This window comes from Alosa alosa, chromosome 15 (assembly GCF_017589495.1).
Source record: "Alosa alosa isolate M-15738 ecotype Scorff River chromosome 15, AALO_Geno_1.1, whole genome shotgun sequence".
Lineage (NCBI taxonomy): Eukaryota > Metazoa > Chordata > Actinopteri > Clupeiformes > Clupeidae > Alosa > Alosa alosa.
Genome location: NC_063203.1, coordinates 9892161 through 9916835, shown reverse-complemented (window position 1 = coordinate 9916835; position 24675 = coordinate 9892161). Strand labels below are relative to the sequence as shown.

Genomic DNA, 24675 nt, shown 5'->3' with positions numbered 1-24675 from the left:
GCCACAGTTCTTCCAGAACTTCGTGCCAAGTAAAAAGCGTTATCAGTTTGTGTGAATGAAACGGCGTAGGGCCATAGTGTGGCATCGTAAAACCAATGGTGTAGAGATGACGCCACAGGTTTTTTTTATGTGAGCCACGTTTGCATGTAGGCAATTTGTATTCTCAATACTTGGGCCTACTAAAAGAAATATTATTTTATTGCATTTGTATAGGTTGTTTAGAGTAAAAAAAACAATCGGTCGGTATTAAAGCAAGTTTACAACCGGCAAGTCGGTCGGACTAAAAGGGGAAAAAAATAAATATTTGGGTCGGTTCTAAATTGACAGGGTCGGTCGGGTTACGGCAAACGAAAATATTTTTAAGGATGGCCTAACTCACCTGACTACCTAAACCTTCTAATAACACATGACCAAGCTTGGCAAAGAAAAACAAGTAACTTCTCATTACAGTACATTCTGAATCATCAACCAGTTAAACATATTATGTGCAAGTACACCTGGGCGTTCAGGCTTGCATCACTTCAAGACAGACACACACACACACACACGATTAGAAACCCATCTGACAGCTGTAATAAAGTGCTTCTACTTGGCAGCTGCCATACAAGGCACCATGGAAAATGACCACTGTCCTAACACTGCGATTAGTTTGGCGTAAACTCTATGCATGTTTGCTGGCATGGGATAGATACCTCATCAATCTTTATCTCTTACATTACAGCACATTTCAACATATGCATTTGAAAAATATAATTTTCATTTGGGACTATATCTGAAACAATATAACATTCATTATTCTGCTCAGTACTGTACATACTTCAGTACTAAATAATCATTTCAAGGCACTGAACACTATGCTTTTGGCTTTGGGATCCCTAATAATCCTTGGGAAGTATACAATAAGTTACACCCAATGGCTGAATGTTAGTATGACACGGGAGCTGGGGCTATTGTTGTTCAACAACAATAAACAAACAAACAAACAAACAAACGACACAAATAATCCTTACAAACCTGGGAGCAACTGTATATCACAAACACGCCACTAGGTGGCAGGGCAGGCAGCCTTTCTGCAGCACTGGACCGCTCATATGCAATGTAACATCCTCTCCTTGGGCCTAGAGAAGACTCTGGCCTCTTAAATCAAGATGGGCATTTCCAGGACCCCATGTGCATGTTAACGGGAACTGACTGGGGGGGTGCGTTCGGCTGGCCCTGCCTTGCACATCCAAGCCCGCTTTAAAGGGGAGGGAGGAGGCACATTCCCCATAACGGCTGTGCCGAGCTCACTGGAAGAGGACTTGGAGGAGCTCTCCTCCCATTGGCCCACATGCCAAACGCTGGGAACATTTACTCAACCTGGGTCTGTTGGGGTTCGTCCACACAGTCCACCACCGAGCAAGACCCAGATCACATGACGGCACGCTCAGAGACAGGGGGGAGGGTTCAAAAGTGCAACCCCTACAACCCCCCTGCTTTGATACAAGAGCTAGGCTATAGAGGGGGAGAATAATAAAACATGTTAACAAGTTTCATACCTGAATCTCATTTCAAGGAGCTTAGCAAAAACCTGGACACGCTAACTCATCTTCAAGTCACCTTACATAAAAAAAACTCTCAAGAATGAAGGACAGAAAGAAGTCTATGATTAAATAAAGGGAAAGGGTATGGCAAATATTACACTGCAAAGCAATGTCGACACCCTGTTCAGAAAAAACTATGTCAATTAAATTATCCTGTAGCTTCATCACTGCAGTCCACTTCATGATCTGTGGAGTGAATGGGACATACTTAAGGACCACCCTGCTCCAACCCCTCCACACCTCCAGCCCTGCTCTGGTACGAGGACAGGTGGAGGGGGACTTCTGCGGCTGGGTGGAGGTGGGCCAGTGTTTCTCCACAGCACATCCGAGACTCTCACTGCCCCACAACACTAATCCTGATGATAGAGGCCACACAAGTCCTTATTGTTTGGGTTTTAAGGGGCAATTTTTAAAACAAAAAGCTGTTTTTTTGGAAGAAAACAACTGGAAAAAAACAAAGTTTGGGGGTTCAAATAAAATAAAGAAAAACTCAAATTCAATGCTGTGAGACTGTAACAGAAGTAGTGTTTATATGTATTTATAGACAAACGTGCACTGGGCTGACCTGTGCTGGGCAAGTGCACTGCAATGTAAACACCCACAAAACTGCACAACTTAAAAATCACACACACCCACACACTCACTCATTTTCACACGCACACACACAGACTCACTCATTTACACACACACACAGACAATGGAAGTAGAGTAGGAAGAGAGCCAAATGAAGAGTGAAAAGAGAAAGAGAGAAGAGAGGAGGCGCTAAGAGAAGAGGAGGTGCCATGTCCCTATCGCTCCCTCTGAAGTGTAGGCTGTAGCAGAGCTTGACCGTGACCCTGACCTTTGACCTGGCCCTGCTGTGCTGTGCTGTGCTGGGGAGCATTACATGAAGGACAGGTGGGAGCCGTTGGATATCTGCGAGGTGATGCTGGTGCTCCTGCTCATGGGCTGCTCCCCGTGGCCCCCCGACGAGGTCCTGTTCAGGGCCTGGGGGCTGTTGCGCGCCACCCCCACGCTGCTTTTTGGCATGGCCCCCGACGACGGGTGGCCCCACGGCGAGCCTCCGCTGCTCTGGCTCCCTCCCGGACTGGAGTGGTAGTAGTGGTGGCCGCTGCCGCCACTGCCGCTATGATGGCTGCCCCCGCTCCCTCCGCTGCCCCAGTGGGGCCCCTGGGAGCTGCTGGAGTGGTGTGGGCCCTGCTGCTGGGGGGCCCAGCTGGCCGGGGCCCCGGGGAAGCTGTGGCTGAGGGCCTCCGGGGAGATGTTGGCCAGCAATATGTTGCTGAAGCCCAGGCGCATGCTCTCCGAGTCAAAGGCCTCGATCTCGCGCGCCTGCCGCTCTAGCAGCGAGCGGATGCGCTCCAGGCGGTCGTTCTGCAGGGCCAGCATCTCCTCCTCGATCTGGAACACACACACGATACACACACACACCCACGACACACACACACACACATACAAAATCAGAAGTGCACCATATTTCATCTTCATGGTTCATTTCTGGCATTATAACCACAATATTGTTAATTTCTGGCATTATAACATAATGTCAAAATGTTAAGCAAGTCCTGTGTCGAGTTCTGTAGATAGTGAATTGATTTGTCCTTGGTACTTCAAAATCAATAAAACTCAAAAATATATTTCTGAGTCTTGGTTCTGAGTGTCAAGAACAGACCTGGGTAGAGCCAGTGAGTGAGGCGTGTTGAGTAGGACTGCAAGGTGTGAACAGAGGCTGAGCACAATAGCTTGATTGTGTCTGTGTGTGTGAGCGAGCGAGCCAGCATGAAAGAAAGAGAGCGAAAGATTAAAGTGTGTGTAAGCATGTGTGTGTATGTGACACACGGGGAGAGTGAGATAGAAAGAAGCGAGAGAGAGAGAGAGAGAGTGAGAGAGAAAGAGAGAGAGAGAGAGAGAGAGAGAGAGAGAGAGAGAGAGAGAGAGAGAGAGAGAGAGAGAGAGAGAGAGAGAGAGAGAGAGAGTGAGTGAGTGAGTGAGTGAGAGAGAGAGAGAGAGAGAAAGACTGACCTTCTGTTCGAGCAGTGCCCTGCGCAGAGACACCCTCTGCTCCAGCTCCTTCCTCTCGCGCTCCTGCTGCGCGTCCGTCTGCATCTTGATCTTGCTCTGGTAGGCGTTCAGCAGCTCCAGCTCCTGCTGCAGCTGCATGCGCAGTGTCTGACACTCACCCTCCTGCGCCTCGTCTAGACGCAACTACACACACACACACACACACACACACACACACACACACACACACACACACACACACACACACAGAGAGGGGGGTTTTAAAACAGGAGAGGAGCTAAAATGACAGAATGGAGCTAGCAATCTTACCCCTTCATAAAATGTATTACAGTACATAACATACAAAAACATGAATGCAGAAATGGCTAAATTCCTATGCACTACGACTAGGATTAAAAGGATTAAAAGAATGGATATACACTGAAGCTTTTATTTGTGAAAGGATAGGAGATTTGATGCACCAGCTCTGACATGTGCTGATTAATTTACTGGACTTGCTGAGAGTGTGTGTGTGTGTGTGTGTGTGTGTGTGTGTGTGTGTGTGTGTGTGTCCATGGCACACTCACGGCCTGCGTGGAGAGCATGTCGTTGATGGAGTGGTCGTACTGCTCGGCCAGGATGGCCAGCTTACGCGTCTGCTCCTCCTTGATGCGCTTGAGCACGGCCTTGTGCTCGCTCTTGGGCGTGTTCTCCAGCAGGTGGTTGCGCAGCGCCTTGTACTGACGCGTCTGGATCTTACACGTGTCCTGGAACTGCTTCTTGATCTGGAGCTCTTTGGACTGGGAGACGAAGCACAGACACAACAGACAGGATATGCGGATGAGATGAAGCAAGCTGTCGTGTTTTGAATAGTATCCAATGAGACTAATAGTCCCCAATGTAGGTTTATTTCATCAGGTCTTTGGAAATTAAACAGACAAGCTGATATGTTGGGCTGTTGGAGGATTCAATATCCATGACTTGCCTGTATATTGAACCTTTATTATAAGTATCCAACATAATGTTACACTGTTAATCGACTACAGCAATAGCTATTAAGTTAACTAATGCTAAGCAAGTGGTGCAATAGTAATGTAGTAAGTAGTAATGCAATCAATCTAGATTAGAGCTTCTTGGAAAGCTATTGATTTGTTTTGAAGATAGCCTCCAGTGTCACACAGTGAACCAGTCTGGCTTAATCAGCTCTCAGCTGAAGCACACAGACTGAAGGGAGACAGACAGCAGGAGGGAGAGGACCGCAAAACAGAGGAGTGGAGAAAGAGAAAGAGAGAGAAGAGGAAAGGAATGAGAGGAAAGGAAGGAGGAGAGAAGAGGACAGAGGGGCGGATGAGTCCTCAGAACTAGAGGTACCGGGGCTGCTGGTGAAGAGAGGAGGGAGAGAGAAGTGAAAGAGGGAAAGAGAGAGAGAGAGAGAGAGAGAGAGAGAGAGAGAGAGAGAGAGAGAGAGAGAGAGAGAGAGAGAGAGAGAAGAGAAGGAAAGAGGGAATTGAAGAGCAGGCTGCTGTGCTCACCTGCTGGTGGAGAGGAGTAGAGAGAAGGAATAAAAGGAGAAAGGAGAAGGAGAAAGAGAGTAGAGAAGTAATGACCGAGGAGAGAAAGAGAGGAGAGTAGAGAAATGGAATGACCGAGGAGAGAGAGAGAGAGAGAGGAGTAGAGAAATGGAATGACCGAGGAGAGGCGGGACGAGGCGAGAGCGAGGAGTGGAGCGCTCACCTTGAGGCTCTTGGGCTGCTGCCGGACCTCCATGACGTGCTTGCGGCGCAGCTCGCGCTCGCGGCGCTTGTTGTACTCCTGCTGGTTGGTGAGCTCGGTCATGTGCTGCGTGCGGATCAGGTCGGCGCGCTGCCGCTGGATGATGTTCAGCTGACGGAACTCCAGCTCCTGCATGGACTCGTGGTGGCGCAGCAGCATGGCGTGCTCCAGGTCCTTCTGCGTCTGACGCTTGTTCAGCTCCTGCAGTGTCGCACACACACACACACACAGATTCAGAAATGTTGCAGAAATCAATTCCGATCAGATCAACTTCACACATAAACCAGGAGAGATAGTGAGAGATAAAGGGATAATCAAGTTGAGTCATTTCATAGGACAATATAAAACCAAATGTTTTAGACTATCAAAAGAGAGGGGGGGGGGGGGTGAAAATAAATAAATTAAGATAACAACAAAAAGACAAGACTGAGCCAGCGGACAGAGGCCCAGAGATGTCCAGTGGAGTCCTCCTCACCTCCCGGGCCAGGTCCTGCTCCACATTGTGACGGGCGATGAGGATCCGCCTCTTGAAGCGGCGACACTCCAGCTCCAGGTACTGCCTCTGGCGACGCAGCAGGTTGGCCTCCTCCTCCGCCTGGAAGTGCTGGATGTTCTCCTTCTGCTTGGAGAGCCACTCCTGCTTCTCCTTCTTTGGTGTCGACTGGTTCTCATTCAGTTCCTGCGGATGGAGAGACACAGATGAAATGGGAGCGATAAAAAAATGAAATGACAGAGGTAAAAAAAAAAGACAAGTAAAAGAAAGAGTGAGTGATAGAAAGACAAAGAAAGAAAACAAAAAAGAAACTTGAAGCAGTGTCACAAAGTCTCATCAATGTCTGTTGTTAACATCAAAAGAATCCGAATGTTGTTGTAATCATGGCCTTTACCTCTTTCAGCTGTTCCTTGCGGAGTTTATACTCCCTCTTTTGCGACTCCAGGAAGCTGTTGAGCTCCTTCTTCTGCTGACTCTGAATATGCTGCTGGAATTTCTTCTCATCGTTGGCAAAGGTCTTGGCCTGCAGACAAGAACACATGAATAGCACTTCAAACTAATTTAAAAATACACTATAACAACTAGATCAAGTTAATACACTAACAATACACTAACTATATCAAACATATTAAAACCATCAAGTCAAGTTAAGAGGTAAAAACAGCAGAAATAAATAAATAATCGTTAATGTAGCAGAATGAACCAAAAACGTGTTAGGGGCTACTGCTTGGCTGGGCACGTACATCTTTCTCCATGGCGACCTGGTGCTTCTTGATAAGCTTGTCCATCTCGGAGGAGAAGCTGCTGCGCTGACTCTCGAGCTCCTTGTCCAGCCGCAGGCGGTGTTCGTCCATCTCGGCCTTCAGCTTGTTCTCCAGGGCCATCAGCTGCTTCTGGTGCTGCCGCCGCATGCGCTTGTAGCCCCACATCTGCTCACGCAGCTCAGAGTCCTGCTCGTGCTCCTGGATCTGACGCGTCACCTGATGTGCGCACACACACACACACACAAGAATTACAAAACCCTGCCAGGCGTGACAAAATAAGGTGCATTACTGTACCCAAATGTAAAGTAGAGGACATTCTGGGCATCAAACGAGACCATTTGTCATTTCATTGTAGTGACCCAACACTAAAATAAATCAAAATTTTCTTAAATTAAGACATAAAACAAGTAAATTTATCTGCCATTGGAGTAAGTAAATTTACCTTAAATTGTCTTAAATCTTCAATCTTATCTTAAATTAAAATAAAATTACTTACTTACTTTGAGTCAAATAATCTTACAAGAGAGCTCAAAGTAAGTATCTTAATACTAAAAACAATACTAACTAGATTTGTTATCTTAATACAAGATTATTATAACACTTGGTAAGATATAATTTTTTGCAGTGTAGTCAAAGTTATACTATACTGGGAAAAAAAAACACTACTGAAGTTTCACTTCAACGTTTGATCTGACAGGATGTCTTCACAAATCAGCGCTGTCGACTCGTACGTCAAGATGTGCAGCCACAAGATTGGATTATGCAAGCGGACACAAAACATCCTGCCCAACGCAATGTGGCCCCTCTCTGATTACTGAATACAGTCAACTGTCTATCCGTCAGCACTGGGCTATGTGACCTTTAGAGCTGGCTTTCGTGCATAAGAAAATAAAAATCTAATTAAAAAAAAAAAAAACAAGACTTCCTAGAGAGAGAGAGAGAGAGAGAGAGAGAGAGAGAGAGAGAGAGAGAGAGAGAGAGAGAGAGAGCGCGCTCACCAGGGAGGCGGTGCGGATGGTAGCGAAGTGCTCGCGGTTGCGGAGAGGTCTGCGGGGTGTCTGACTGGGAGGAGACTGGCCCGGCTCAGAGGGCCTGCTCTGGGGCTCAGTCTCCTCCTCCTCCTCCTCCTGGTAGCTCTCCCCCGCCTGCACACACACACACACACACAGTTGGCCTGGTGAATCAACTTTACATAAAGAGGGAAAACACATCACAAGAGACATAGAGAAGCAAAAACAACATCCACTGGGAGCACACAGAGACAGCAGGGCAAGATGGGAGAGGAGAGAGGTGCATACGGGTTTGAGGTGGATGACGGAGTTGTTGGACATGACTGTGCGGTCGCCCTCCAGCAGGTCCAGCTCGCTCTTGTTGTCGGCGTCGGCAGCGTCGGGCAGGCTGTTGACGGAGCTGCTCTGGGAGCTGGCGCTGATGGACATGCTGGGGATGGACTGGTTGCTGCCCACGCTGTTCACCGTGCCGGTGCGGCCCACGCCGCTGTGGTCCGTCTCCTGCCAAGAGAAGGGGCAGTCAGACGGGCGGTCGTACATGTCAGACAGATACGCACACACATACAGTACAACAGCACACAACTCAAAATGCAATGCAAATTTTATGAGTGCGCCTCAAATCATACCTCAACCTACAGTCACAGCAAAAATGTTTTGGCAGTGGCACACATTTTGTGTTTCAAAAACTATTTTTAGATTATTTTTTTTCATATGTATACTGAAGAATCAAATATGAAACACACTCTCCGCTGTTGCGATATGGTATAACTGAAATGATGTTAAGTCATGGGCCAAAATGCGGTGAATTTTTTTTTTTTTTTGTGTGTGATAAAGTTTACTTTTTATGCCAATGAAGCTATGCAACGAATTATTGGTATTATGCAAAAGCTGTAGCAATATTTGTGAAACATAATTTTTGTCAGTGACGCAAATGTTTTGGCCACAACTATACTGTCAACATGCACATGACTTCCTACATTTCTACAAAAAACGGAGCATTCATGAACATGATGCAAGTGTCATTAGAGACAGAGAGAGACACAAATAGCGTGTGTGTGTGTGTGTGTGTGTGTGCGCGCGTGCGGTCAGCTCCACCGACCTCCTCCTCATCTGCGACCTCAGTGGTGGGGCCGTTGTGGGCCTCCTGGAAGAGGATTTTCTTCATCTTCCGGTACTGCAGGTTGTCCAGCTCGCGCACGGCGTCTTTGGTGCGCTGGATCAGGTCCATGAGCACCGACTCGGGCCGCTCACGCTGGACAAACGCGTGCTGATGGGGGAGAACGGGAGGTGCGCAGAGGGGTTAGGGAGAGAAACATACAGCATAGGGCAGGAACAGAGCAGCGACACTCTCAATATGTGAGCCTGCTCACGCTTGCTCTGAAAGACTAAATGCTCATAAATGCAAATAAACGCATGACTCTTCAATCTAAACACCAGCTGCAGTAGTAAGGAAGGAACCCCAGCAGTGGGACTCTATGGAGTCATTTCATCTTCATGTGTCAGTGTCTGCATGAGAATTCATTATTTCATTATGCGCACGAGACATGAAGGGAAAGGATGTCCCTCAGATATACTCATGTAACAGTCAAATATATTGACCACTTAACTATTGATGTGTTTTGGAATGTAGAGGTGGGTCTCCCCCCCAATTTATTTCCAAAAGTGAATCTTTCATATATTCTAGATCCATTACATATAGATTGAAATAATTCAAGCCATTTTTTGTTTTAGTGTCGATGATTATGGCTTACAAATCAAAAATCAGTTATAATAGGTTATAATACAGAAATGTTGGTTTCCTGAGCCTTTAATCTCTTAGACAGGTTCAGTAAGCACAACCAATCATGGGAAAGACTGCAGACTTGATAGTTGTCCAAATGACACTCATTGACACTAGGTCTGTGTATTGGCAAGGAAAGATGTATAAGGAAAGATATTCTAATATGTACCTGTATATGTGGACACCAAATTCATACAGTGAGTGAGCATGTCACATGGGCGTACTGTGACGTGTGAGGACTGTGATGCGTGTAATGTGATTGACGCTCACTCACCTTGAGCAGCTCCTCAGAGGTGGGCCTGTCCTGAGGGAGCTTCTGCAAGCAGGAGTCCACAAAGTTTCTAAAGTAATCCGTCCTGGAGACAGAGACAGAGACACAGAGAGAAAGATAAGAAATGAAAAAGGGAGAAGATGGGAGAAAGGGAAAGAGGAGAGAAGAGATAGAAGATAGAGATGGAGAAAAGAGAAGAGCATGGGGGCAGAGAGTCAGTGACAATGACACAACATAGATAGAAAAAAAGTGTGAAAGATGTGAGAACCGTAGAGGAGGGGGGAGAGGCAGCGGACAAGAGGCTTGCTCCTGCTGCCCTCCTCTTCCCCCGGCTCATATAGTGAAGGTCAACTAAATTATGCATGAGAGGAGTAAATAGTGGCATTGGAGCCGAGGAGTACTCAGGGTTCGTACACCTATTCCAAGATCAAATTCAAGCACTTTTTAAGCACTTTCAAGGTCAATTTTCAAGCTTTTCCAGCACTTTACAGCGGTGGCAAATGACGTATTATATGACTATACTAACTCAAAATGATTTTTACTTTTTTATCATTTAGAGATGGTTTTAACAGACAAAATTGTGTTTCTTAATAGCAGGAAAAGAAATTAAAGGGAAACTTAAAAATGTGTCACCTGTCTGGAAGTAGACTTTGCTTGCTATCTAACTGAGTGAGTCAATATACCAAAAAACAACAACAAAAAAAAACATTACATAAATAAATAATTAAAATAAAATAAGAAAATAAATCCCTCACTATTCTTTGCTGAATATGTAAACTCAAACTAATGTTAAGGCTCACTCTCATGACAGTCAAGACTGATTATGTCTCTTTCTTGCCTACAACGGCATGCAGACAGGCCTACATCTGTTATCATGAGCTACTAACCAGTAGGCTAGAAATGCGGAGATGTGACGTTGGGTGACGTGAAGATGACTGTTATATAATTAGATGAATTTAACTTCTTGCCAAACGGCACGATATGCACATATGCATGGTGTTTTAATGTCCTTTCCACTTGTAGAGCCTATAAGCATTAAACCACAAAACTGAGCTGAAGTTTGAGACATGACCAAGGCCGTAGCCAGGATTCAAATACCGAGGTCAGGGGTGTTGATAGAAATACTATGGGGGTCCAGGGGCATGCCCCCAAGGAAGTAAAATGTGAAAAATAACCCCTTATATGATGATGATGATGGTGAATATTGCGGAAGCTAATTGATAAATTGACATACATATAATGTATACATTATAGCATACATCACACTTAGAAATACAGCCTATTAGGCATATGGTACATTTATAAAAGAGCAAAGTAGCCTATATATGCTTATGAAAGATTTAGCCTTTACATTACAGACCTCTATGGTTATCATGATCATTTTGCCGTCTGACGTAGAAACATTTGTTCAGTTTTTTTATAACATGTTTATAACCAACACACTTTTCCCACAATATCCTACCTTTTTAGATGCACCTGTATATTTCTCCAATTGGTTTTAAGGATAGTTATACTGATCTCTGCTCCATCTTTAATTAGGAATGCTCTACTTCTCCTCATCAGAGTAGTGAATGTTGCATTTATAAATTGCAGGGTCATAGGCTGCGGAGCTTGTACCTTCTGACACAGTGAGTGTCACATCTTGACTCCTTTGCCTATTATTTGCCTCTCTTCTCCTAACTTTCTCCTCATTTCCACCTTTCTGCCTGATTTCCCTTCTCCTGTGTAAATAACTGACCAATAATCAATATCATGCTTAGATATCCATATAAATATCTACTATTATATCTAGGCTAGGCTACTATATGCTAGGCCTAGGCCTACTATTGGTCCAGACTCTGATATCTAATTTTCAGTGCAGGTTAGCCTCCACTAAATTTCAGCATAACATTTTGAGTAGGCCTTGAAGTCAGCCTTTGTTCAGGTCTGACGATTATTTATTTTGGACAATGGATTTGTGGGTATTGAACTTTATTTGAGCTGCGCGAGACACTGTGTTGCGTCATGTCAGAGGTAGGCTATCTACAACTATGTGTTGCGTGACGGTGCGTTGATGCAAGGATAATTGTCTCGTCGGCTATTTTTAACTAATAAATGAAACTTGAAATTTGAAGAAAGAAAGGTGACCTCTATGGTAGATACGGACATAGACATGACTGGTGCGGTTTTGCATTCACATACCATAAAGTTTCGTTTCCCTCTTCAACCTAACTTTCTCCTTGTCTTCCAATGATTGGAGCTAATAGCCTATTCAATAATATGTTAGCTTTAATGGCGACCTAGCTAGCAATGCATCTGTATGACCCTACATAATTTCTGTTCAGCAGTCCGAAATCGCTGTTTTCTAACCAACGTTTATTAAAACGGCAACCTCACTTCATGTTGGTGGTGCTGGTGCAGTCATCTCCGACTGTGTGCAGGGGGGGGCGTTGTCACGCATGAAAACAGATCCATATACTGGGCAGATCAGTCACACACGCAGAGGCGCAAGCAAGGACCATGGCGGAGAAGTTTTAATTTTAAACTCTCCGACTTTCTGCATCTAATAAGCTTATTATTCCGTCAGAAAGCTATTTGTGTCAAAAGAAATACACTTACAATTTTAAGCATTTTCAAGCACTTTATCCGAAATGCAAGCACTTTTCAAACCTTGAAAACGCAACATTAAAATTCAAGCATTTTCAAGGATTTCAAGCACCCGTACAAACCCTGAGTACTAAGGAGCAGATTAATACTGGAGACACTCACCACTCGCTGGACTGCAGCGTGGGGCTCTCATTCTGGGCTATATGGTATAAGGCACTCATGGCATTCATGTTGAAGAGGGGAGGTTTCCTCTCAGCTGCACACACACAGAGAGAGAGAGAGAGAGAGAGAGAGAGAGAGAGAGAGAGAGAGAGAGAGAGAGAGAGAGAGAGAGAGAGAGAGAGAGAGAGAGAGAGAGAGAGAGAGAGAGAGAGAGAGCGAGAGAGCGAGAGAGAGAGAGAGAGAGAGAGAAAGAGAAAGAGAGAGACGAAGAGAGAGAAGAGGCAGAAATCATGTTAATCAACTGGCATAAGCAGTTACATACACGTCATGCAAAAACAGTGGACCTAGCTGCATTCATCATCCATACAGGGAGTAAGAGAGGGATAGACAGACAGAGAGAGGGACAAAAATATAGACAAACAGATCAAGAGATCAGGAGAGGCAGAGAGAGAGAGAGCGAAAGCACTAGTCCAGGCATGATAAGAAGTCAAAGCACACAGGAGAATGTGATCAACATGGTGGGTATTTTCTAGCAGCAGGGCGTGAGGTGTGCTGAGGCCTGTGACTGACCTAATTCAATACAGGTGATCCCCAGAGACCAGATGTCCACCTTGCCCTCATATTGCCCCTCGTCCATGGCCAGGATCACCTCAGGGGCCATCCTGAGAGGGAAAGAGAGAGGATTGTGGTTTTGTTTATGTCTTTGCATACCTTGCTATGACATAAAAGTCTTTAAATAATTAAATTAAATACATTTTTAAATAATAACATGTTATTGCTGATGCTATGAAACTCTACCGAATGATCACCAGCTCACTGCATTTCAACCCAAGCTTCTCCAACTCATAAATCACAACACAACACAGACGGAGTTGTTGAAGTAATTCATTTGTGTGTGTGTGTGTGTGTGTGTGTGTGTGTCCGACTGCAGGCTCACCAATATGGAGTCCCCACAAAGGAGTTGGCTGGGGAGACCAGGGAGGCCGAGCCGAAGTCCGCCAGCTTCACCTGCCCCGGCTCGGTCAGCAGGATGTTCCCCGCCTTGATGTCTCTGAGAGGGGCAGAGAGCAAAAGAGACAAAAACCAAAGGGTGCGGGCTCACATTAAAAAAACTCACCTTCTTCGTCCTTAATGTCTACCTGAACAATTAGATATCCAAAGGTATATGAAAAACATATTCTAAACTATGGTATATGCACATGATAATCACCACATGAAAGCACACTTACTGCATTGCAGTTCATCGCTTATTTTACAACAGTGCACGCACACACATACGCACCTGTGAATCATATTATGGGAGTGAAGGTAGGCCAACCCTTGCAGTGCACCATGAGTAATTGCTGCTATTTCTATTTCTGGTAATGGCTTCTTGTGCACTGGAACAGACAAATCAATAGGCAAATCAATGCTCTATCTCTGACTTCAAGGCAAACCCAACAGGCTTATCATGGTTGTCATTTGTGTGTGGCTGCGGGTGGTTTTTGGCCGAGTGTGATGAATACACTTACCCTCTAAAACATCCGAGGTGGATCCCAGGCAGTACTCCATTACCAGCTAAAAAGACAAAGACGCATGTTAAGTCCACTGTCAAACAGCACACAAAATCTGACCATGTGCCTTTTATCAGAAATGCATTAGATGAAGCCGGGGGTGACTGCCAGCTTTGCAGACAAGCAGAGGGATCTGGAGATTGTTTCTGTTCTGCAAGTGTGAAATGAAAGTGCTCCTCCACTGCCACATCAGTGGGGTACTCCAACCACACTGGTAGTGGGAAAAGTGTATGGACTCAACAGATTCATTACTAGACTGCTTCTTAAAACAAAGTGCCAAATTTCTTTTTTCTTTAATTACTTTATTAGCATATTTCATCAGCACATTTCAGCCCATCAAACATTTTTTCATATTGCATTGAAAACTTTTTTTGATAAAAAATATGCTGAAATTCTTGAGAGCTGTTTAAGCAATTCTGTCACTAGTAAAGGCGGTAATGCTATTGCTAGAATGGTTTGCTATTGCCAGAATGGAGAGGACGGACTGGACTCTCACCCATGCTGTATGCTCACGCAGGTAGCACCCTTTATACTCAATACTGTTGGGGTGCTGGATTTTCTGAAGAAACTTCACCTCTTTAATGATGTCTTGCCATTTCTGCACATTACACAGAGGAAAAGAGAAACACAGGAGAGAAAAAGGCACAAAATCACAAACAACAAAACACTTAGTTGCTAACGTGACGCACAAAAGAATAGGAAACTACGTTAACAACAACAACATTCTGCATCACGCTTGCTAAATCTATGCACATGGTTTCAGTAATCGTCAAACAGGTTCTCTGTTACTAAAAATAAAACACACCACCCCTGGACTACTGTTTGCATCACTGTCATCCCAAACGCTTTTTCTGTCTTTGTTCTTTAACAAAAAAATAAAAAATAAAAAATGTCATGACGCATTTATGACGCCCCAGCCTCGCTTACTCTGTGAGCTCATCGCTCCGAGTTCTGAACCCCCTGCAGCAGCGGCAGGGAGCTCTAGGTCCAGAAAACTCGGTCTACATTAGCGTAGAGGAGGGGCGAGCCCCCTCACACTCTCTCTCTCTTTCTCTCTGTTGCGCAGAGGGTGACTAAAGCAGCTTGACCTCGGATGAGTAACACAGAAGCGGCAGAATTCTTGACTCCAGCATCTCGGCTGCATACGAGGCAAAATCCATATATAGCAATGGCACAGAAGGGGCATGCTAAGACCAGACCAGTTTTAACCAGACTGCAGTTCAGTCAGTGCAATCATTAGACCTACATTGTTTAGAAAAACAACTTTGTTTCCCCCCCAACCGGATTCTTCTTCCTATGCAACAACACTAGTATAATTTCATGTAAACATATTCAGAGTATCTTTAGGTGTACGAAAGACCTGGATTAGTAGAAGTTTGCCCATTAGCTCCACACTGTACAACCAGCACGAAGTAGCCCGAAAGCAACTACACCTTGTTCTAGCATAACACACAAGTCCATTAGTCACTCCTCACCCTCTAAACACCAATGTTTGAACAGAACGCATTCTGAACATACTGTTGAAAATGGTGGCTCACCTCATTGCACTGTTTCCCACTGTAGGACATCTTCTTGATGGCCACCACTTCTGAGGTCCGCACATCCCGAGCCTAGGGGGACACACGTCACATGACCACTTAATCACACGCAAACACCACTGTTGTGACATCTGACCACTGGACGGACCAGCAGCAATTCAGCTCAAGTTGTGAGGATTTTTCTTGGTTGGGAATGACGTTTGTGCTTCTGTCTTCACGGAATATGCATCCCATTTATTTAGCTCACTGATATAAAATAAACGGCTTTGAGTTCATCTGTATACCCATAATCCACTGAACCTCAGCACAAAGCTCTGGGTTACTGCTTGGCTACTGGCTACTCACAAAGTAGACGGCGCCGAAGCTGCCATGGCCTATCTCACGGAGGTCGGAGAAGAGCTTCTCGGGGTCCTCCTTGAAGAAGAGCTCGGCGATGTCGGGGTCCTTGAGGCTCCCGGCGCGGATGCCCTTGTGCATGCTGGGAGCGGGGGGCGGGCGAGGGGCCGCAGCACAGCCACCAGCAACTATCTGGGTCTGCGACTGCGACGCGACAGCCCCCACCGACGGCTCATCTGCAGGACAGCGGCTGCATGCAGATCCACACCTGAGACAGAGAGAGAGAGAGAGAGAACAGAGATCCAGCTGTTAGAGGGGACGCAGCATGGAGAGAAAACATGTAAACATTCCATGTGTGAGATATGTGTGTGTGTGTGTGTTAATTATAGGCATAAGGGTGGGTAGCTGTGTCAGGGCTAGCGAGCCCAGGAGAGGCGGCCACTTATAGCTCCAGGTTCCCACTGAGGTGGCCGCACAGACGCAATATGTGTGTGTGTGTGTGACTGAGTGAATGAATGCGTGAGTGAGTGTGAGTGAGTGAGTGAGAGAGAGAGAGAGTGTGAGTGAGTGAGTGAGAGAGAGAGTGAGAGGAGAGAGAGAGAGTGTGGAGAGAGAGAGAGAGTGAGAGTGTGAGAGAGAGAGAGAGAGTGTGAGTGAGAGAGAGAGAGAGTGAGAGAGAGAGAGAGTGTGTGAGAGAGAGAGTGAGAGAGAGAGAGTGTGAGTGAGTGAGTGAGTGAGTGAGTGAGTGAGTGAGTGAGTGAGTGAGTGAGTGAGTGAGTGAGTGAGTGAGTGAGTGAGTGAGTGAGTGAGAGAGAGAGAGAGAGAGAGAGAGAGATAGAGGATCATGTAATATGTTGGCATCTCAGCTCTGTGCCCAAGTTGTTTAATGGTGAAGAGGAAAATAGAGAAAGAGAGAAAACTCTGATAAAGAGAAAAATAATCAAGTGACCCAGACAGAGAATCACATACCACATGGGGATTGAATCAGCCTCTATGAGTGACAGACAGACAGACAGAGAATCATGTAATATATTGTCTCCTTTGCCTTCTCATCTCTACCCGATGTATCTAGTGCTGAATGGATGGCAAGAGAGCAGGAGAGAAAGAAAAAGACGACTAGAAAAGGGTGAGAGGGAGGGACCCAGAAGCACACACACAGAGGAACACTGAAGGAGAGCCAGAGACAGGAAGTGAAGAGGAGACACCCTCGAGCGGCAGCCACAACACCCTCAGCACACTCCCAGCAGGTCTCTGCTGTATCCACACACACAAGCCTGGAAAACCACACACACACACCCCTCTGTGATTGCCATCACTGATTATCTGCACTGTCGTCGCTGCCAAAAGCACTTCATGCCATCCAAACAGTTCGGTCACCTCACTAGTTCTAGTGAGAGATGGGCGTCGGAGTCTGCCTTGATTTTCACTCTGCCAGGATGAGTGATGTGTGTATATGTGTGTGGTGCGTGTGTGTCTGGCCACTTCAGGGAGTGATGCGGGGGTAGCGGAAGTGGGCTTGTCCGAGCCGTGTGTGTGTGTGCGTGTGCGTGTGTGTGCGTGATAATTATAGGCATAAGGGTGGGTAGCTGTGTCAGGCCTAGCGAGCCCAGGAGAGAAGGCCACTTATAGCTCCAGGTTCCCACTGAGGTGGCCGCACAGACGCAATGGCGTCTGGAGAGAGAGAGAAAAAAAAATCAGCCCTCTGGTTGCCATGGCGATGGTACCTCCTGCACATTGTGGACTGACTGACTCCAACCCAGCATCAACCAATAGCCCAACACTACCCCCGCAAACTCCCTCCCTAAATACATAAATAAATAACACCAAACTCCCTGGTATCCTGCCTCTTCAGTCTTTGCGCTGGTTTGCTACCTTGAATGTGCGATCCGCCAACGCAGGCCTGGCAAAAGAGGCTTGCATAAGCACAGGTGAGAAGCACAAGGGGCATGACAGGGACACGGCAGTGCAGGAACAAAGCATACCGCTCGCACAAGTCATCAGTCACACTGCCAACGACAAAGAGAAGCATCCTTTCATCGCCGCGCTGACCAATTAATCTCACTGTGGCACATGACATCGCCCAATAGATTCATTACCAGTTTGCTTCTTCAAACAAATTGGAAGGAATTCCTTAAAAAAATCTTTAAGAGAAAACCATCACTGTCTGTCACTGAATTGCAATGGAAATGCCAGAATCGTCCGATTTGTGCAATTCTCAACCATCTTAAGAATGCCATGGGCAGAGTTCTCTCCGATCCCACAGACACGTTCAAAGCATTTCTGGTGTTGAAATTCATAATTGCAAAACAGTTCTGCTATTTTGGTGCCCTGACTAGAGGCACAAATGGACATTTGTCAGCAGGAAGGCGTCAGTCACACTCTTTTCTCATCGCCACAACACAGTCATAGGCAACACAACGTAAACAACTGCACATTGGCTCTGTGCTTTTTGGGTGTGAGGGCAAAAGCCTTTTTTTCTAACTCAGCAATTTCCTGATACCAATCAAGTAGTTTCCCCCCTCCTTTCAAACCACTTTTAAAGGCCATATACACCACCACCATATAGGCTAGTCATTATGCCATGGCCATTCATGCTTGCATTTAACAAGTGCTCTCTCTGCTTTCTTCCCCAGTGGGGCTGCAATGCTCCATGACCAAACCCCCTTCAGTTAACCCAACAGTGGAGTTACAGCATGCAACACTGTGTCCTCGTTTTTAAATAGCATTTCGTTTATTACTGCTGCTTGGGCAATGCCCCCCATTCCCATCTCTTCAGTCTTCACACACACACACACGGCACAGCTCAGATGATCAGCTTCACAGACACAATACTGATGACTGAGGTCTGATGTTTGAGTCACAAGACTGGCCCTCGCTCCCCCAGGCCGCCCAGCTAGAACAGAAACTAGCTCTCAGCTCACACACACACACACATACATATAACTCAGGCATGCACAAAAACAAAACAAAAAACAAAACAAAAAACACATGTCTCAGTGTAAAAGAACAGACAAATTTAACATTTACACACACAAAAAAAGAAAAAGAGACGCATAAAACTTCAATACATTAGAAGGTGGCAGAGCGTTAAAGATCTTGACTATATGGCCATTACTTAAATTCTATAAATGTCATTACACCTTTTCCTGACTTCATCAACACATCAACTACACTACTCCACTACACTCAAAACCATGACAGCAAGTGATGAGTAATTAGCAACCCCAAACTGTACAGAAACGCAAAGCCCATAAGAAAACAAGTTTCTGACAGCGTCGCCGTTCTGTATTCTGTGGAACTCTCTCCAGTCCAGCATCCAGTCTGGTGGCGGCGCTGTGGCCCTAATCAGACCGGGGGAGAGCAGACAGAGCCCGGGCCCTGGGCTGGTAACAGGTTGACTGACACCATTGCGTGCCACTGAGCACACACAGATGGCAAGAATGCGACAGGGCAGGACAACAAAGGGCAGGAATTCCCTTCGCACGTTCTCCCTGTGCATACAGTCTGCACTCCACTTCCTGGTCTGGCTGCTCTCAGCTAATGCCAATGGGGAGGTGGGGTGGGGGGTCATTTCAACCTCTTCAGCACTGCCATACCGCGCACACAGAACAATAACAACAACAACAACAACAACAACAGCACAGCAGCACACTATTGAATACTTACAATTTACAATTAGAGCTCAGTAACCCCCGACCCCTGCAAATATTTAATGAGCCTTACTGTTGAAACACAATACTGCATCTCCATACAACTGACAAATCCCTGTCCCACACGGACACCGTCAGATCACACCAAACCATTTCTGACACCCAGCAGATAGAGTACTAAGATTAATCTTCTTATACTGTAAAACACTCTGATACGTCATAGCCTACTACATAAATACAACCATTTGCTGATAAAGAGAAGCTGCAAGAGCTTAACTGATAATTGGCCTACATGCTGATTAATCACTCAACAGATCATTGCTCCCCAGTGTAATGTAATAATTAGAGGTCTTATTTCATACAGAACCCACTTTAAGGTACATCCTCATGCCCGTCAGGCTAGTACTCTCAACATGTGCATGTTATCTTACTGCTTCACTCTGTACAAAACAGAATCATGTACGATGCTCCACATGAATGAATACTGCAAATTATAATTGTCATCCCAGACACAAAATTATAAGGGGGGTGTGTGGGGTGGGGGAGGTATCACACCATCCATTCAACAACATTTTCATTTCTAGGCTCACACACACACACAGTAAACAATGTTTATTCCACTGAGGGTGAGACAGTGTTCCCATCTGCATCATGTCCACATACTGCGCTGGCTGGCTAAGGTCATTACGGCGGTGTCACAGGCCTGCTCTGGATTACGTATGTGCTGGAGCCACGACTGCTGTTGCTACCCACACGCCCGCCTGCATGTCCACCCATGGCCCAGCCCTGATCCCTCCCTCCCTGCCTCGCCCCCTCCCCTTCCTCCCTCTGGCCACCAGCTCGCTGGAGAGGCCTGAAAAGCCGCTTTGTGGGCCCCATCCTCCGACGTACATTCGTAATCATGCAAGGCCTGGCTCGGGGATGACGACAGCGTCATTGGATATTCTGCACACGGGCCACCACATTTACATGTGCACAATGTGTCAATTAATGAGCGGGCCGGGATGAAGACTGAGCTTCGACATAAGATGCTTAACTTTCATGATGGCCCGCAGATATAATGTGCTGCATGCACGCTGCTGAGGTCATGATTTCGAAGGATCAGTAGGAACGTGATGTTTACTAGAGTTCGCAAATCTGGTTTAAAGAACATATTTTATTCTCCTTAGGTGAAGTACAGTCAGATTTTGTCATTAAGGTTGGTAACTAATAGGCCTAGCTGTATATGGAAGGAAGATTGACTATAAAAATTAGGTTAACTATACATTGGCCCATCATGTTAAGTCAAAATCTAAAGAAAAGATTTCAAGATGTGGCCTACTGAAAACATAACTGTTAGACGAGGAGATGATGAATGTTAACCAATTGAAATATTTCTGGTGGGTTCATCACTAATGGAAAGCAGCAAACATTCCATGAATATCATGAGAAACATGTTCCCTCTTTCTTCAAAGACTCTCAGACACACTCAGGTCATGTGATGCCCAAGCTAAAAACATTTTTGATCTGTTTATTTGCAAACCTTAACTGCTTAATGGCCTTCAAAGGCCAGCCTCCTACAACAGACCTAATGTCAGGTCAATAGTTAATATCCCACAGCAAGACAACTTTCTACGCAAACAACCTGATATTCAAATTGCCCAATACCCTAAAAACTGTTGAAACATTTGCTTAAACTAAGATTAGCTGTAGAAAACCTTTCATTCCGACAACAAGAGATGTTTGCTTTGCGTGACACATTCCATCTTCAAATAAAAGCTCTTGGAGAACTATCCATGGATCATGGGACATCCCATTCATTATTAAAGAGCTCTTATCATTTGATGACTGGGATCCAGCAAACTTCGCTTTTCATTTTTATGACACTATTGTCTGGTAGTTCCCAAGAGGGTTTCAGCCGAGTGGCTAACACGCCATAAACGTCCACTCTGGGGAGAGTTTAACACCACACTCACACTACAAACTAGCAATGAACAAACAGAAGATAAAACTTGTTGTACAATCCATTAAATGTTATTTGATACAGCCTAACATTAAGTTTGTGCTGTGCATTCAATGATCAGGCTGTTCTGGTACCACTGGCATTAGCTGTACAAATAGTCAGTAACAGGAAAAAACGTATGTAGGAATAGACATTGTTGCTATTAAGTTTGCTTACAAACTTTCGGTGTAGATTCTTAAAACTTAGCCATCTTATTATTAATATTTAGGCTAGTGCTGCCCAAAATTAAGACTATTTCAGGTGCAAACTTAAGTGCCTGATATTGGCGGATCTAACAGTGTGGACTGGTGGTATAAGCGCTTTATCAGATGTAAGTAAAAGTAGCTTTAAACTAACTCCCATGCCAACTCGAGACAAAACAACACTCTGCAGAGGTTTTCAGATTAACAAATTCAAATTTAATGAAGATTATCCACCCGGTGACTGAACACAATTCATGGTACATGATATGGTATGAAACCATGTATGTCAGTCAGGCCTGCATTTTCTAGCATGTCCTTTCATGGCATAGCTGGCAGATGATGGTATGCATGGTCAAACAGCAGGGGCTGAGCTGAACTGAACTAAACTGAAGTGTCCAGGAGGAGGAGGAGACAGAGAGAGAGGGATGCTTTAAGCGACAGCAATGAGGTCAGAGACAGACAATTGCGGGGAGACAAGGGACCGTGTCTCCTCTGCACAGAGACATCATTCAGTCGAGCGTTCACACACATTTCAGTTTGCATGTTTCTGTGTGATATACACCCAAAGACAAATAGGCCATGGCAACAATGCCCAACGCATCCACAAGTACCCCCTTTAAAACGATTTCTTCCAGTGGATGAACAAGTATATCAACACCACCCAAATGTGTCTTATAGCGCACACTGTGTGACAGTATGCCTCTTGTGGGGGCTTGTTGCTCCATAAAACATGACCAAAGGGAACACACCCAGGAAAGTCAAGGCATAATGCATGGCCTCCATATGGAAGTGTGTGCCTGATGAAAGGTTCCTATTTCAGTGGGAGGGAGGCAAATGAATCTGGCACCAGTGAGTAAGCATGTGCTTACACCATCAAAGGCAAAAAGGTTAGAGACTTAATGAACCAGTAACATGTGGACATGAAGGCAACTTCTTAGTAATAATAGGGTAGAAATTACATCCACATGCCACAATGTCACGTCATGAATAATAGAGTATTGCAGAAGCCTACATACTTTTATCGACTTAATTACACAAAAGATTTAGAATTGAGTTGTTTTTGTCGTCGCTCTATACCTGAACTACTGCATAGGGCCTGTCTTGCTGATCTGTCAGCATAGTAGTTTCAGGGGAGATGAGTCAACGTTTGACATGAGGAAATGAAAAGACCAAATCCGACGCAATAGTGCTTTGTAATCATAGCAATTGTACATAGTTGATTTTGGTTAACATCGTAATAAGAAGCATAGCATATTTAACATCTATCGGTTAAAAAAAAGTAACGTTATTGACAATACAAGACATTCGTCACACAGCATAAGGGAAACGGTGGTCTCCACACAATTAGGCGTTGTTCAGAAACAGGATGAGATGCTTGCTCACGGAGGCTGACAAAATAAATAATACTTGTTGCAATATGTCACAGCCAATTTGGCAACTCGTAACTGCTTAAAACGACCAAGCTAGCCAGCCATTCTAGCTAGTATAGTTAGCTACCCTATGCCAAATTGGCAGGGTTACACTGGACCACCTGGGTCCCAGCTTAACATTAATTGGTCATGGCACTATAATACCATGTCATTTTCAATCTTCAAATAATTTGCATAGCCAGGTATAGATACAACATCACTAATGCATCTTGATCGTGGTTAGATACCTATAGTGCGAGCTTACAACCACTAAACTTGACTAAGGCCTGTACTCTGGCTAATGTTAGACATCCACTAACGTTACAGTTAGCAAACGTCAGCTAGTAAGTTAGCTAACGTTAGCTAACATTATAAACCAGCGGAGCTACCTAAACAGATTCACATTAAAATGTTGGCAAACGTTGATGAGTGAGAGATTAGCTGTCTACATAATGACTCATGCAGTTTATGAATCAAATATAATCAAAATGTCACGAGTTAGCGATCAGTCATTATTGGGTAACATTGACTTATAATGTTACTCAAAGACAGACAACTTCAGAACTTCCAGAACTAGCTTGCTATTTGCTAGCTAACAAATAGCTTTAACGTGGCAGTGTATTTGGCTACTTATGTCATGAAGTTACATCATTTATCAACTTATAACTTAAAATCCAGTAAGTCTGACAACAATTAACTGAATATCTACTATGTTAGCTAATTGTAGGTGGTTCTTCTCGCTGGCTCTCCCAAGGCAAAAGTTACTTGGCCGTTCATAGACAAGCGGGCTGGATACCATAGCTAGTTAGCGAGCCAGCTAAATCTGCTCATACTAACGTTAGTGCAGCTGCTGAAGAATGTAAGGCGGTAACTCACCCGTCCGACAGGCCAGTTTTAAGAGGACTGAATATTGCCTGGAATCAAGAAGTGCTGTCCATCCAGATCAGAGTTAGGATAAGTCTGATGAAGGTCCAAACTGGCCTTCGATCGAGTTTTGACGCGTATTTAATCGACAGGGTTTGATTTTAACTTAACGTTCCTGATTTTGCTAGTTGACAATGTTAAAACTCCACCCCAGGGCTAACGGTGGCCCAGAAGCTTGATTTCCCCCTCACAGACAAGTCCTAAAGATGGCGGCCAGGCAACTCACTCCCTCCGTGTCAAATCCGACGAGGAAAATATGAGGGAACACTCCTAAAAACAATCTAAAAACTAGCTGCAACCACGCCCTGTGAGAAGTCCGATGGCTTACAGGCCTCGCAGTATTAGATGGAGTTTGCAGTTATATTTCACTGTTTGTGTTGGGACTGTGATTTTCTCTCCCCTCCTCTTCCCGTCTGTTCCTGGAACGCCAGTTCCGCCCTCTTTTTCCTTGGATGCATTCTACAGCCTGTGAGGGACATCAACTGTTTGCATTTTTTTTAAGTCAAAACCCAATGATATGTGGTGAATCTTGACAATTTTTAAAGACATGAAAATGCAAGTTGACCGTTGGCAGCAAATAAGGATGCATACTACTAATAACACTTAACTATACAATACATTTTTAATAGGCTGCATTAATGGTTATTAGGCATGGTCC

At 45.1% G+C, this 24675-nt stretch overlaps 1 protein-coding gene across 2 annotated transcripts; it reads right to left on the bottom strand.

Annotated features, from left to right (window-relative positions):
- Nucleotides 1–267: 267 nt before the first annotated feature.
- taok1a (TAO kinase 1a) lies at nucleotides 268–24462 on the bottom strand. 2 transcript variants are annotated; one of them, XM_048264275.1, is made up of 21 exons: nucleotides 23970–24462; nucleotides 15860–16118; nucleotides 15515–15586; nucleotides 14473–14574; nucleotides 13935–13980; nucleotides 13706–13802; nucleotides 13361–13474; nucleotides 12994–13085; nucleotides 12424–12517; nucleotides 9679–9760; nucleotides 8724–8891; nucleotides 7913–8125; nucleotides 7613–7759; nucleotides 6594–6830; nucleotides 6245–6373; nucleotides 5833–6036; nucleotides 5319–5558; nucleotides 4172–4384; nucleotides 3606–3788; nucleotides 3256–3336; nucleotides 268–2984 (listed from the first exon to the last, which is right to left on the bottom strand). In XM_048264275.1, the coding sequence occupies exons 2-21, from the start codon at nucleotides 15989–15991 to the stop codon at nucleotides 2466–2468; spliced, it is 3165 nt and encodes a 1054-aa protein (XP_048120232.1). In that variant the 5' UTR covers nucleotides 15992–16118; nucleotides 23970–24462; the 3' UTR covers nucleotides 268–2465. The 2 variants fall into 2 exon arrangements, with proteins under 2 accessions (XP_048120232.1, XP_048120233.1); XM_048264276.1 differs by lacking the exon at nucleotides 3256–3336 and having other exon boundaries at nucleotides 23970–24461.
- Nucleotides 24463–24675: the final 213 nt, after the last annotated feature.